Here is a 16,906-nt window from a genome sequence, read left to right as displayed (position 1 = left end):
CATTCCAACTTGTGAGAATCTTCAAGAATAAGAAAAAATTAGTACAGATATGTCTGAATATTCATGTGGAACATTTCCGGCAACTACTATAAGGCAAGTCAATGTAATGTTTTGTTGTAATAGTGCATACACCTGTATAGTTGCTTTTCAAATGCACTGTATAAGCAATGCTTTTATATGATCATAACCAATTCAAAGTGAATATTCCTGCTAATTTATTGGTAAACTAGTAATACTAAAAAGGGGGACAGTTTTTCATATAGAAAATAATTAAAAATATAGTGTATTTGTTGAGATTAAGGACTGGAGAAGTTAATCAAATCAGCAAAAAATGATTTTTTTCTTTCCTAATGTCTAGATTACAATTTGTTCAACTAGTGAACAATAAGTAACCCCCAGGCCTAATGAGATGAGGATGATATGTGTGAAATGTAAATGAGGTGTAGTCTTGTACAGACTCAGGCCAGCCATTTCTGAGACACCGGTATCCACTAATAGTGTTCAAATCCATTAAAAAGCAATTAGCTTTTATAAGGATTTGAATCTCAGAATCTTCAACTTCAAAATTCAGCTATAAAACAACATATTTGATAGTGAGTAAACCATTATACCAGTCTGTGGGCTAAAATAAAATTTAAAAAAATTAATTAAGCCATTTAATGAGAATTTGACGGGGAACTTTTAAACAATTATGAATAAAAAAACAATGCAAATAAATCATTTCGTTATATGTATTCAAAAATATATTTCATTAACAATACTGCTGAATATTACAATAAAAAAAGTATAAAATACAGTTTACAAAAATTTTCCTTCAGTATATGTAAATATATATATAAAGTAACAAATCAACAAAAAATGTGTATACAAATTTAATATTATGCATTTCCTTATAAACAAACTATTCACTATAACAAGATAAAAGAAATATTTACAGACATATTTATTATGCTTTGTAAAAGAGTAACGTATCTTATAAAATATTTATTTACAAAATTCTTTAAATATAATTTTTTTTTTAATTATATTTCCCAAGACCAGCACTGAACTGCATGCAGATTATTTACAAAGGTAACATAATTATCAGATTAATTATGAAGAAAACATAGAATTATTTGAAAATAGTATATTGTTATAAAGACCTAACTAACAAAATGATAATAAGCTATTTTATTAATAGTGTAGTATATTAAAAATGGTTCATTATATATTTATTAAATTTTATTGATAGATCTCTTAGATAGATTAATATTTCTGAAATTGGTAGTTCTACTTATTTGAATAAGATTAATACATGTATATACATTTTTTCATGTATACATCAAGAAATTGGAGTTGTGGAATATGTTTTTTTTAAGAATAATTAATAATAAAACCAAACATTCATGAAGAATGCAGTTCATTAAGGCAGAACATCTTAGTTTTTGCAGTTTTATTATAAATTAATAAATACAAAAAAAAATCCATAAAATTCACATAATACTAAAATACTTTTAAATTATACTTAAAAATACATTTTTTAGGTATAATAATTATTTTTAAAAATATGCTTCTGAAAAACCACTACTGATTTGTAAATAGGTTACTTATAACATGATTATCTCAATAATTATGAACAAAAGATAAAATTAATAACAAAAATTTACACATTTTTACAGTAACATTTTTCTAAAATGTTTGGCAACATTTTCTCATGAATTACCACTAAATATTACCCTTAATAAATTTGAAATGATATAAGCTTTGACTGAACGCTATATAATACATTTTCATTACCTGCTACTGTTCATTGGAATATTAAAATTAATGCTTCACCTTCTACTTTTTCCTTGAAATTCATTGCCTGTTACTTTGAAATATTGTGTTTTTTGGAATCTTATCTGCCTCCTTCAGATGCAACATTGCACAGTTGTCACATTTAATTTTATTCATTTTATTTATAAATATGTTTCAAGTGAAAGAAAGAGGATAATTCATCCCTTCCATCTGATTCTTACAATGACATCACTCTGAGCAGCTGTTATCCACTATTTTGAAAATGTATACATTAAACTCAAATGAAATTAACTTTTGTGTTATTTATCATTGTGATCAAGGTTCATCATTTTTAACTTACCATACTTTATTTCATTTTTCTTTCACTACTCATGTACACTACAACGTAAGAATGCCACCACCTTTTAAACATTAGTTTGATGTTTAAAAGCCTTTGTCTGATGTTTAATTTGCCTCTTAATTACATTTCTTATTTTGTATTCTTAAACATTTCAAAAAAAAATTTAATTTCTATTGACTTCTAAGCTGATCTATTGTAGTAAGTAATTTTGTATGATTCAGAAGAAAAATAATACAAAATTATTGTGGATTTTTGGTGATACATTCTGATACATTTACTTAAAAATAAATGCTGTAGTTACAAAGTATTAATTTATTTAAAATGTCTTATCTGTCACCTGTAATGAAAAAAAATTATTCATTGTTATGAACCCTTAGGGTTTACAATCACTGATTATTATTATTTTTTATTTAGCACTAAAAATTATAGAACAATGATACTTGTTTTTACAAGTACAGTTTCATAGACTTCATGAGTGAACTAAAAATTTAAGCTAAACTTCATTTAAGCTAAACAAAAGTGGTAATTAATATATAAGTTGTTAGTGTGATATTGTGCTGAAAATTCATCACCAAAAAAGGTTTCAAGTAGAATTTATCATATGGAAATTAATGTATGTATTTGTTCACAATGACAAGTGGATCTGTCAAAGTAATAATAAAAAGTAAAACAATCTATTACTTTAAATTTTATACAAAAAATGTTTTTTGGGATAACTCCATCTTTATTTGTAAGAGTACTGCACATTATTATTTGTCATTTTTATCTAATTCAGTCAAACTTTTTATAATATATTGCATTACATAAAGTTGACTTTATAATGGTTGTTTCAGTGTATGACAAACTGTTTTTTAATACTGATGTGTAGTATATAAAATTTAAGTTAACAGATGTTTTATATCTACTACATAAATAAAAATATTTATCCTTTGCTGAATTTGCTTTATGATACAAGCTTTCATAATTATAAACCTATATTGTAAAAGCAATATTTATAAATTGTAAAGTTTTATTGTAATTAAAGCAATATTGTAAATATTGTAATAATTTGCTCAACAAAGTAATGCAGTATGTGATCAAAAAAATTATCAATAGATACTCACATTACCTTTATTTAATTATCTAATTTTGCATTGTAAACTATTTATTGCCTCAAAATTTCAGATCCCCTTGCTCAAAAGCTTAGGTTTCCCAAAAAACAACTCTGGTCACTACACTGCTTATCAAACTTAATTATGATTTCCAGTAATTGATTATTTCTATATAAATAATAACAAAAACAATATGTGTATATGTGTTATATATAACAATATATAAACAATATGTGTAAAAGTAAGTTTTTCTATAATGTGACGTGACTATACTTCCCTCTTGGTGGCACTGGAGGAGGAGGATGTCCAGATATATTTATGTAATCATGAAGTTGTAAATTTTCAAGTAACTGATCTGTTTCTTTCACTGATTCTTCATCACTGTTATCTTCATATTGTGCAGAAACATCATTGTTTTGCTCTTTGTCTGTTACGTCATTCTGATAATCACTTAGCAATATATGATTAATATTATTACACAAATTATTTGAATTATTTGTATCATAATTCATTAATTGTTCATTTTCATTTAATTCAGGGAGCAAGTTATTTGTCCTATATAGTGGATGTGATGAACTTTCTGAATTTATCTTTTGAGATGTATTATGTAATGATTCTTCTGTTTTAAAACTCTTAAAGCTTACTTCATTGCCTTTGGAATGCAGCTCCTCTGTTTTTTTTAAATTAATTTTTTGGTGATTTAACAAGCCTGGCATTGATAAGTCATTATAGCAGTGATTTGACGTTTTTTTTTCAGAGAATGATTGCGTTGGTGCAATTTCTGTTAATGGGGGTGGGTGCACTTCAACAACTGCTATTTCTCTGTCCATCTCATCTTTATCTTGCAATATATCATCCTCTACACTTGTCACACACGTTTTAAACTTATTTTCATCATCAACATTACTAGCTAAATTTTCTTGATCTTCTAGTATTGTGTCTTCTTCTGTAAGAGATGTGCTTCTACAAAGTAAACCTAAACATGATTTATTATCTGGTGTAACATATTCTGTCAGATCAGTTAAAGGTGGTGGCCTTGCAAGTCTTGGCTCTGATGAAGATGGAGGGATATCATAATATAACATATTGATTGGTAGCTTACATCTTAAATCTTGTGGAATAGCATTTCCCTGAAATCAAACAGATTATAAACAATTATCCTGGAATCAAAGAATTATCTTGTGTGTTTGTAATAAATAATAGTAACAGCAAAAGAATAACAAAAAATATGACATACTTAAAATAAAATATATTTATGTTAATAAATAAGTAATGCCATTTTTTCTTTATTATAAATAGTATCCCTAATATTATTATTATAAACAGGGTTATTATAGATAATATCCCTAATTTATCAAATGAAGAGAATTTAAATGTTTGAAGGTGTTGTATAAAAGAAGACAAATTGCAAAATCCACTAACATTGACTACTGGTACTGAAGTAGTCAACTTCAGTACTCTACGAGTACATATACAAAAAAAAGATCACAACTTAACAAGTATTAAAATTCTGAAACATACATAAAAAAAACAAACAACATTGATATAAATGGACACAATTCAAATTTCACACTTTTTGCAACCACATCCTAATTATGTAAATTTAATTTAAAAAACTTTCAGTAATAAGTTCAATTGACACCAGTGTGAAAACAGCCAGTTTTAGTCACTGAGGATGGTTGCTAAGACAAATCTAAAATGTTTCAAAGTAAGATTTCAAAAATGTTTTATAGTAAAGTTTGGTTCAGTTTGTCATTTCAGAAGTGTACATTTTTCAATTAATTGTTTGCATAGTTTATTTTCTAGCTTTTGTTTACAGATGTTTTAATTAATTTTTTTTTGCATAGCTTTTTATTTAAATTATAATATATTTTTAAGGCAGCAGTTTATTCTACATGTTTGATTGGTAGGACATGTTCAAATCTCTTTTACATTTGTGGATGACCAAATATATGGTGTGTGAGGAATTGTCACAAATTTTCAGTGTGTAGAAATATTGCAGTAACTAAGCTGTTCATATTGACTGATATAATTTTCTCTTATACAACTGGTAGATATTTACATCTTACCTTTCCCATTTTCCATTAAAAATCCCTGAATAATTACTGTACTTTTCTGAAGGTATGATTACACCTTATATGAAAAGTCCTAGTTTACTGACATTCAAGCGTGAAACCTGATGAATAATATTGAGAAATAAATCTTTTAAATTAACATATAATTGTAAATAGTATATAATAGGTAGTGGTAGTGGTAGTGGTAGTAAGAGGTAGTGGTGTGGTGTCCACTCACTACATAATTACTGTAGATTTATTATTGAAAAAGTCAAAGAATGATGTTCATGTAATTCTCAGCTGGACTTTGGTGAGCATATTCATAAAATTACAGGTAATTCAGGTATGTATTATTCATTTTTCATAAGTTTTATTTAGGAACCAACATCTGGGTGCGCTTGCAACTTTTGAAAAATGTGAGGGGTTGCGTGGGTGGCATATGACTATGTCATCTGACTGTTGTAGTTATACTTAGTGCTTATTATAGGCAAAACATATTCCTTCGTGAAGCATATTTGTGTCAGCTACATACACATTGAGATATTTATTATTGTTGTTTTGTAAATAATTGTGTCATTACTGCTAAACAGGGATATACACAAACCCTGTCTGCCTACAAACCCTGTATGACTACATTTTCCTGGTTGACATCTATATTTTACTATGGTTACTTGTATGTTTTTTTATTATTCATAGTTTATCTCATTTACATGTAATGATACAGCTAAATTTGTAAACATATTATGGAAGTCACATAAGATATAGACTATGTCAATATATATTGTTTCTTTTTGCATTTTTCAAAACACCAATGTTGCTCTTGTACTCAAGTGAAAGGTTTACTTCTACAGTTTTAAGTTTTTAAACCTTTATTAAGAGAATATAAATCTGATATTTTGTTTTGGAGAGAAGTTATAGTTTAATTTACTGATAGCTTTATTTGTTTTATCTTGCAAAAAACCTTTTCAATTGGAAACAAATAAATAACCAGTAATTTAAAACAAAAAATAATTTAGTTTATGTAATAAAGTTTATAAACTTTTTTAACTAATAATAAATAATAACTAATGTAAAATAATAATAACTACTGTAATAACTACTACTACTGTAATAACTACTGTAAAATAATAATTAATAATAAATAATTATTTATAAAAATATAGGTGGTAGGTGACACATGTCACTCATGCAGCTACTCTTGTTAATATTTCAGATCTGTGTTTTGAATTTCTGGTATTTCACATACCGGAGTGTTAAACAAACAGAATTCAATTTTTTCAATTTTAATTTTTTAAAAGTATGTTTTTTAAAATTAAAAATTTTGGATGACTATAAAAATAAGATATTTAGTGTGCAGTATAATTAACATGCATGACAGATAATTTTTTATTTAAATTACTGTAAAAGGGAGATTTTACTGAATAATTTTATTTGGTTGAAAAAATAGAACAAATGTAAAAATAATATCTTGCTCAAATGTCTCACATAGAAGCTGGAAATTAAATGAACAGCCAGAGTTGAAATCCTATACGATCTCATAATCAAGTTTTAAAAAATGTATTATTTTGTTAAACTGTTTTAATAATTTTGTGTTTGTTGGAAAACATTTTAGTGGATGGAATTTGAAGTTACATAACAAAGGCAAGGTGACAGACAGAGATCTGTTATCAATGAATGGATGGATATACAATTTTCTTTCCTACAGACAACTACAAAACTGATAGGCACATCAATTACTTTTGTAACATACATATTTAAACAAAATAAATTTTATATAAATTTTTTTTGTAACAAATATCTAAGACAACTTGATTATAATAACCAATGATGCACTTCTAAAACCTAAAATTTAACAGTCTACTGATCAGAAAAGTGACATATTTTTAATATCATTAGAATGATTTTGGCACATCTTAAAATACCTGTAATGTAAATAAGATATTTCGAGATCACTGTAAAATAGTGAAAATCTATATCTACACTATTACATAAAGAGGAAGGGTTTTTTTTTGTTCGGGATAAACAAAAAAACTATTCCATCAATCGCAACAAAATGTTTATCCATTTTTCTTGGCATAACCGAGAAGGATTATAGATATATTTAATTTGGAAAAAAAAATATTATAAACAATTTAAAAAACACGTTAAAAAGATAATGCTTCAATGCCTCCATACATAGTATGTTGACTCTCCACTAGGCGGAGGATAAATTGCGCTCAGGCAACAACTTTTTACATAGTATGTTAGCTCTCCGCTAGGTAGCGGATATGTTGCGCTAAATTCAGTCTAATCACGAGAACGTAAGCTGCCAATAATTGTTAATTAATTATTGTATTCAGACAATTTTAATTCATTTCTTTGATATACGTATAGTAGTTAGCTTAATGAAGTTGTATTCCATTTCTCAGGTAATGTGATATTATATTGGTTATGTGATTGACGATAAATATTTGATTATTCAAATTTATAAAATTAAATAAATAAAATTAATAAATAATATAATTTACGCTTAGAAATTAAATAAAATAATCTGTAAATTAATTGACAACGGGCTGCTTCTAGCGGGAAATAATTGGCTGAGAGAGAGCCGCCACGTGGCGGTGCAATGGCGCACTGCCATTGGTCTGTTCCACGCCAATAGCAGCTGAAGTAAAAATCTCGTGTGGACACTACATCACTTCCTTGTACGCCTATTAACTTCCACACCCACATTTTTTTTTTAAATGATAAGTACATAAAATTTTATTTCATTAATAACTTCCGATATTTTTTCATAATTTTTAATATATTTTTTCTTATTGAATTATTATTTATTGTAATCTTTTTTTACAATCAGAGGTTAATAATTATTAATAAATCAATATATTTAAATTAAAAAAAAAAGTTAAAAAAAAGGAGATAAAGTCTGATTTGAACCGATGTGCCTTCCCCTTGTAAGATCCAAATATTTCATTAATTAAAATTTTATTTGGCTATAACTCTGGAACCAATGAAATTAAGTGCCACTTATGATATATCGTTTGAAAATCTCTCAATGTCCAAAATCCAAATGTTTTGGATTTTGGGCTTTTTGGACACTTTTGGTCTAGTCGATTGAAAACAAAAGGGGAGGTGCAGAACTAGATGTTACAAAAATCTTAAATCCAAAATTTCAACATCCTACGGCCAATCATTTTGAGTTATGGAAGATTGATACATACGTACAGACGTCACGCTGTAACTAGTCAAAATGGATACAGGAATGATCAAAATGGATATTTCCGTTGAAATCTAAAAACTGAAATTTTTAGCGATCACAATACTTCGTACAAGGAAGCAAAAATGAATCGGTTGAAAGAGATAAACTTTAATAATCATTCAAACTAATTTTTCTCCATTATATTATGATATTTCACCAAATTAGTTGAATAATTGTTAAGTTACATTCTATTACTTTAGTTATTATTTAGGCTTAATAAATAACATATAAAATTATTATATTCTAAAATACATTGATAAAAACTAATATTTTCTAACAGTAGTTTCAGAATATCTCGTTTTGTGTGGGAATTTCAGTTATTAACGTAGTCAAAATACCAGATCTTTTGACGATTTTCATCTACGTCATTGATAAATATGTTAATTTAATGATTTTGTAGAACTTACCATGTTGCAACTGTTATTGTAAAATACATTATTTTACTCCTAATAGCTCTTTTATGAAGTTATTATTAAATTTTAAAAATCATTTATAAATTATTACAGTCTTTTATTTTATACATTTTTTTTTTAATTTCTAATGATAACTTTGTAATCAGATATTCGTTATTTTTAAACATTGAATTAATATTATAAACATTGCTGAATTCTATATGAACGTTGGCGTACAGTCCTGAATCGTTGGCAATTCTGAATGGCCAGAAATAAAAAAAGAACTATTCACTGGTCAATAATCTACTGATAGACACAATATTATATTCAGAGTTTTCCATTTGAAATTGAAAACCTCCTAGACATTATTAACAAAAAATAAATACTTCGTTCGGTCAACTGCTATGCGCTAAGTGTTGATTGGCAAGAACGAGGCTTACCTCATTGTCACATCTTGGTATGGTTAGTAACTAAAATACAACCTGTCGAAATTGATGTTATCATATCTGCTGAACTCCCTGATAAAAATGCTGACCCATTATTATATAACATTGTAAACATATGTTGTATGGACCATGGTCATCAGCATGCATGATAAATGGAAAATATTCAAAAAAGTATCCTCGAATGTACATTTGCAACAGTCAAACTGCCGATGACGGTTATCATCAGATAAATGTAAAAACCATTTTAGGGTTTTTAATTCTGATTTTTTAAGGGGTGCGAAAGTATATGGCGCATGACTCAACCAACATATCCGAAACTGTACTGTGACTAGCTAACCTATATTCGGTTCACTAAAGAACATAAAATAAAATGATTGACCGTTACAGGAAATGCAAGTAACTATATAGCACAGGCGAAGCTGCAATGGGGAGCTAATTTAAGTATATTTGGATTGTTTGTTTTATAAAAAAAGAATTATATATATATATATATATATATAATTATATTTTTAGTGTATGAAATATAAACCTCCAAACACAGTAATCAGACAAATTACACTTACCATATTAATTTTAAATAACTGACTTATGGGATCCTGCATCTGCTGTTCAGTATTGGAATATATTACTTAAATTAAAAAAAAGTATATATATATATATATATATATATATATCAAATGGCATGCTTAAATAAAATATATAATAATAATAAGTGTGTATAAATTGCTAAATCTATATATGTATATATATATATATATATATCAAAGACAAAAGTATAAAAACAGTTTACCACCAAGAGTACAGAATTCAATAATGCTTCTTACCTTATGTTCTTTCATAATAGTGCTTTTGAGGGTTTCCCTCATCAGTTAATAAAACTTTTTCTTTATAAAAAAATCACACATTAAACATTAAATTTGTAAGCACATAAAAATATGTAGTCATAAAAATTAAAAAAAAATTTTGTTACTAGTACAGTACCCAGGTATAGGCACTGTATGTGTGGCCAGCCACATAAATTTTTTTTTTTTAATTTTTATGACTACATATTTTTATATGTTTACAATTTTAATGTTTAATGTGTGTTTTTTTTTAAAAGAAAAAGTTTTATTAACTGATGATGAGAGAAAACCTCAAAAGTGCCATTATGAAAGAACAATAAGCTTAAGTTAAACAGCATTATTGAATTCTGTACTCTTGGCAATGAACTGTTTTTAAACTTTTGCCTTTGACAGAATTAGTACAGAGGGAAATATGGACAAATACATTATCAAAAGAATTGATTTTGCTAAGTTAATTATATATAAAAGTTCTCTAATTTTTAGATAGTTTTGAAAGTTCCCACTCAGTGAAGCTTATTCAAGAGCTGTTACAAACTGATTAAAGCAATATCAGTTGTGTTAAAATATTTTAAGTTTTAAAAAGAAAATCAGTTAATCTTTTACATACTTCATTTGACAATGTTTTCTTATCATCAGGATCTGAATGTGTTCCACTGTCACCCAAGCTTGTACCGCTACCAGTGCTCATTCTTCCTGATGATCCAGAACCTGATTTGAAAAAGTACAAATTGCATCACAGTAACGTATAAAAAATACCTTCTAAAGTATCAAAGGTTATCATTATCAACTACGTATGATGCTCAGCCTTCTGTGATATGACCAGTGGAATCTTGTCTGTTTACCTGAATCTCATTAATGTTTATTTTATTTTTTTAATGCACTGAACTTTAATATAATTTATCACAATGAATTTAAAATAACCTCTTTATTAAATATCTCATAACCATAAAATGAATGCAAAATATGTTTAATTTTACAATTACAGTGGAATTATACTCATGTGTAATAAATACAAAATTTTCTTTAATCTGCCTTTAAATAAAATTCTACCCTTTAAATAAGAAAAAATTGAAGTATATTACTCTCTCAAACCTAATTGTATTCTTCAATAGATATTAGAAACCACAATGTTATGCCAGGGAATTTAAGCCTCTCCAATAAATGGAATGTTTTAATTACAGTATTTCTCCATTCAACTGAACAAGATGGGAACAGATATAATCTGTATGAATAAAATTTCAAATAGTCTGGACAAATAATTAATCCTGTTATTATCATAGTAGGTATGAAATGTCAAATACAAAAACTATTTGAAATAATTTTTAACATACTAATTAACAAAAAATTCAAACATAGTTACAATGAGTTCAATTTTGAAGAAAACATTGTTTAATTAAGATAATAGGACTGCAATATGTTCAATATGTCATTAATATTTCCTTTGAATGAGGGATGGATGGGTTCTATTTGGTAACAGCTTACAGTTGTACATAAACAAACACATCAAATTGATGGGTCTTAAATGTATAATATTTAATTTATTGTTGAGATAAAAAAAAATAAAATGAAACTTTAAAAAGTTTCATTTCATAATAACCTAAAACGTTTGAAATTAAATAATCTGGCCAAAAGTATGATAGAAAAAGACAAAATTATATTAGACACATTTATAAAATATAAATAATACATGTTTAAAATTTATTATGTGGGTGGGTGCAGCAGTTTGATGTCCAGATGAGCAGGATCTGAATAAAATATATTGTAAATTGGGATTATATTGTATTTAATTTTTCTTTTAATAATGTTCCTTCTGTTATACAAGTATAATTAGATAATAGAAAATATTAAAAAAAAACATACATGCACTTATGAACCCATGTTCAATGAGATTAGTTTAGATAACTTTGATGAGGAAGTTTTAACTGATCATTTTTTATGGGAAATGAGCCTTGGAAAAAACAATTTATAACAGATCTCATTGAAATTGATGACTACTATACTTTAAGATTAACGCATTGTACTGAAGAGGTAAAAAATTACATTCAGAATCTTATAAATGATTATAATAACTGTTCAACGAATAATAATAATGTAATGACAAGTATTAGTGAAAATAAAAATAAACGTAAAAGTTAAAATAGGGCTGCTAGGAAAATGAAAAATAATTTTAGTAATATTAAAACTAATGAAATGCAGGATGACACAATTAATAATTTAATAAGAAAAATTTTTAATTAAAAGTAAAGGATTCCAATATAAATAATAAAGTGAAGACAAAACACGTAGATGTTATTAGTAAAACTGTCAAAAAGAAGCACGTACTACACGAAACATTAAAATTCTTGTAGATATAAATAATCATAATAATAATGAAAAGTGTATACAATTGTCAAGTAATAACAATAATTATAACACAATAATAAATTACCGAAAATTATTGAAGATCATAAAAATAAAAAGAAAATTAGCAATGATATTAGTGAAATGAAAACTAACAAAAATACTTATAAAAATAATATTAACCTGTCAAAATTTAGTGACAATAGTGAAGAAATAAATAATCAGGGAAATAAAGGCAATAATAATAATAATATTGATGATGTTACTAATAATAAGAATTTTGTAAATAGTGAAAATGCGTTGTGAAATACTATTAATATTGAAGAAAATAAATGTGAGAAGGAACATGTAGATAGTGAATGTATATTGTCAAATAATATTACTGATGAAGAAATAAATAAGCGTAGTATGAAGAAAATGTAGTGATATTAATAATAAAATATTGTCAAATAATATTACTGATGAAGAAATAAATAAGCGTAGTATGAAGAAAATGTAGTGATATTAATAATAAAATATTGCCAAATATTAATGCTCATGAAAATAAATGTAATGATACTAACTGTTTGTAGCCGAAAATAAATGAAGACGATAAGTATATTATTGAAGAAATATATAGTGATAATAATGATACTATAAATGAAAATAATGATGTTATAAATGAAAATAATAATGATAATTTGTATATATTATAATAATAATACAATTAATTAAAGTAAAAGGAAATATGGTAATGAGAAACGAAACAATGTTAATAATAAAAATACACTGCCAAAAATAAGTAAATTTAATAAAGATATTATTGATGAGTAATGAAATATATAATAATATTATAAATAATAATAGAAATATGTTGCCGAAAAATATGTTAGATTATGAAAATAATGTTAAAATGAAGAAAAAAGTTAATGAAACAACAGTAGATAATATTAATATTAAGTTGCCAAATAATATTGAAGTTAATGAAATAATAAATGATTATGATATTAATGATAATAAATATAAGAAGAATATCAAGATGAACCGTCGAAAAATAAGAAGGAATGCAAGAATATGTGTGTGTTGTCGAATATTATTAATGAAGAAAATAATAATAAAACTGATAATTACAATAAAAGGAATTATGTTAATAAGAAAAGAAATAAAGTTAATGATAATGAAATGTTGCCAAATAATAAATGCAATATTAGGAAGAATAAAAGTAATAATATTATGAATAAATATACCTTGCCAAAAATTATGAATATTAAGAAAAATACCAATGATAAAAATAAAAATAATAAGAATAATATTATAAATAAAGATAAGGATACTAGTGAATTAAATGTTAAAAATGTAGGAAATGTTAAGAAAAATACTAATAATAATTTTTATACGTTTAATTATGTGAAGAATTTGGATATGTTAGATATTAGGGCTAATCAAAAGAATAGGAAGAAATAATTAAAATAAATCTAGGATATTGGACTGGTAAGGAAATAAAAGAATTGGTTAACGAATTAAAAAAAATTAGAATATAAAATATTTACGAAGAATTGAATTATGAAATGAAATATTTTATTTATTATGTTATATTTAAAAATTAACACAATGTTTAAAGAGAAATAAAAATATGTAAGAAAGAGATATTTTCACAGCTGTATGACGAAGATTCTTACTGTCACGTACATTAGATAACAATACCAAGGCAACAAGATAACAATTGCAATGAAAAAAAAAAAAAAAACAATTTACAGCATATAATGAAATATAATATGTTAGAAAATAATATTTAATACAAGATTTAAAATCAGTAAAATGCATATACAAATTATGCATCAAACATTATTATTTGAAGTAAATGTATTGCTATGAATAATTGTTATTATGAAGAGTGTTGAGAGTATTGTTTGTATAGATAATTAATTTTTAAATGCTGTAATTGTGACACTGAAAAAGTCTATGTCAAGATTAAATAAACTAATAGAATGTACAATAAATGCTTAAATTATTTAAATGTTATGAATTATGTAAAAATATTTTATCTATTAAACCAATACTCCATTATACAAATTTATTGGCATAATTTAATTGGCATTCTTAATTAGATATGGAGAATACAACTGGACTTTAAAACCAGTAGATATGATTATGAAATAATGTGTAAAAAGAAAAGTTAAAAAATAAGAATTATTTGAAAAATACTGAGACAAGAATTAAATATAGAAATATTTGGAAATGGTTTGTTAATAATATAATTAATTTTGTTAATGGATATTTAATACCAATATAAAATATAGATTGTAATTTGAAGATAATTTTGTGAATGATATATTGATGTTGGAAAATAATTATGTTATAGTAAATGATATATGAAATAATTAAATAGTAAAAATATTTTTATGAATGAATGTGTAGTGTGTAGGTCAAGTACAGTCTAGCTCCACAAGCCAACTATCTAAGAAAATGTATAGTTGCACGTATTATAAGATAAGTAACTGACATTAAGGAGATTATAATTAGTGCAGTAAAGTAAAGTAAGTAGCTGTGCATATATAACTGATATAAAATAAAGTACAGTTAAACATAATTTAATGTTAGCCAAATATTTTAAGGTAGTTAATTACAACCCTAAATGTACGTAATAATAAATTATTAGATGTTGTTAATAATGATAGATTACAAAAAAATAATAAATAATTATCATGTAGCATAAACAAATCATTGTGGAATACAAGAAACATTAACTGGTTTAGAACTATATTAATAAATGCGGAATATGTTTGAAAACGAAATAATATATTTAGTAGTTAAATAGTAAAAATGATTTCTTTATGAATGAAGTTATATGTAAAATGAAATGTAATCTACAAGGACACATAGCTCCCGTAACCTCGAAATTACCTCACGTATTTAAGATAACAATAGGTTATATTGCAATAATGCACAACAGAATAAAATAAAAATGTTTGTATATACAATTGAAATAAAATAACATAAGTTACAAATGATTTATTTAAAACTGCAGGATAATTTATAATGTTGTATAAAAAAATAATATTTAATAAATAAAATATAAATATAAATAATTTGTTAATTCTCAGGAAAAATAATATTGTCACAGGTGATATATGAATTTGGTCTATAATATTGTGTATTAATTGTTATAATTATTGTTATATTGTAAGTTAATATATTTAAAAAGGAAAAACACCTGTAGCTGCTGATCAACCCCAGGAGTTTTTATCTGAGGAAGGAGGAGTTACATTTCTGAACATAGATGATGCATTAAATTTCATAAGTCACATGAGTTGCCTATCACTGGTTTCCAGGAAAACCCACCTTGTAAAAGAATGTAATGCAGCTGCACTTTTTTTTCTTCATTTTAACTGTAATAAAATTTAGTTCTACAATGACTTTCATACAATAAAGTCTCAGTCAAGCACTCACGGGGTATTAGTAGACTCATCTGATATTACATCGTCCTATTAAAGTCATTTGCATGAACACGTAATACCATTAAGAATTAATTCTAAACAATTACATGTGTAATAATTGTAACGATTTTAATTGCATAAATAAAGTTCATGTTTTTTAAAAACAGAACGAGTTTTAAACTAAGGGTACACACATGCATGCAAGCATGCAAAGGCATGCATGCACGTGTGCGTGTGCACACAGTTTCAAAAACTTATTTTTGTTCACTTACTGCAGGAACTGCGTAAACTTAAGCTGCTAGCAGGTCGGTGGCAAACATTTCCTGCAAGAGTACTACCATCAGTTGCATCTCTAATGTCTCTGCTGCATTCCTCACTACATGTTGAATCTGTAAATTAAAAAAGAAATTCACGTTTTAATAAAATATTGTGCTTGAGTTTGTGAGAATTAGTTTCTGATTCTAATTACTAAGTTAGTTTCTGTACCCTCTAAAACTTGGATCTTTCTATCTTATGGTATCTGAAGGCAAGACAACATTGTTTGGTACTGATATAGTTTTTCTTAATTTACAACAAGATAGCAACTTAATGTTTTGAAACCATCACTCTTTTATTTAGTTTATTTTTTTTAACTACAAGTTGTTCATATCTACTTTTTGAATGACACTTATACGTTGAATAGGTGACAGATGAATTTGTAATAAACATCTATTAATATTTTTGGCAAATTAAATTAATACCATAGTGAATTTATTTGCTTTTTGATATTGAGTTCAAAAATAAGTGAACACTTAACACAATTATGGAATTAAGATGTAGGACAGGGATGTAGCCTAAAAAACATTTAAAGAGAACCTTTGTATGAGAATATAAAAGAAGCTTCTCTAAAAAAGAACCATTTTAAGAGGCTTCCAATATGTGAGTGAGCAGTGTATTTAGAACACTGTAAATGTACTTTAAATGTTCTGATA

The 16,906-nt window shown here is 25.7% G+C and overlaps 1 protein-coding gene and 1 long non-coding RNA gene across 5 annotated transcripts in view; one reads left to right on the top strand and one right to left on the bottom strand.

The window, feature by feature from the left end:
* Nucleotides 1-720: 720 nt before the first annotated feature.
* Nucleotides 721-16,906, bottom strand: part of stumps (DBB domain-containing protein stumps) — a 276,278-nt gene continuing 260,092 nt past the window's right edge. For all 4 annotated transcript variants that reach the window (XM_075359839.1, XM_075359846.1, XM_075359864.1 and 1 more), the window contains 3 exons: nucleotides 16,208-16,324; nucleotides 10,787-10,887; nucleotides 721-4,337 (listed from right to left, as the gene is read on the bottom strand). In XM_075359839.1, coding sequence (XP_075215954.1) covers nucleotides 3,459-4,337; nucleotides 10,787-10,887; nucleotides 16,208-16,324 — 1,097 coding nt within the window. In that variant the 3' untranslated portion in view covers nucleotides 721-3,458. The remainder of the gene's footprint in view (nucleotides 4,338-10,786; nucleotides 10,888-16,207; nucleotides 16,325-16,906) is intronic.
* The window catches only part of LOC142321623 (uncharacterized), a 39,830-nt gene continuing 37,805 nt past the window's right edge, over nucleotides 14,882-16,906 (top strand). The window contains exon 1 of the long non-coding RNA XR_012755683.1: nucleotides 14,882-15,035. This is a non-coding gene — a long non-coding RNA (uncharacterized LOC142321623). The remainder of the gene's footprint in view (nucleotides 15,036-16,906) is intronic.

This window comes from Lycorma delicatula, chromosome 1, assembly GCF_047948215.1.
Source record: "Lycorma delicatula isolate Av1 chromosome 1, ASM4794821v1, whole genome shotgun sequence".
In the NCBI taxonomy this organism is placed as follows: domain Eukaryota; kingdom Metazoa; phylum Arthropoda; class Insecta; order Hemiptera; family Fulgoridae; genus Lycorma; species Lycorma delicatula.
The sequence above is the reverse complement of the archived record's forward strand: the minus strand, read 5'-3'. Positions and strand labels throughout refer to the sequence as shown.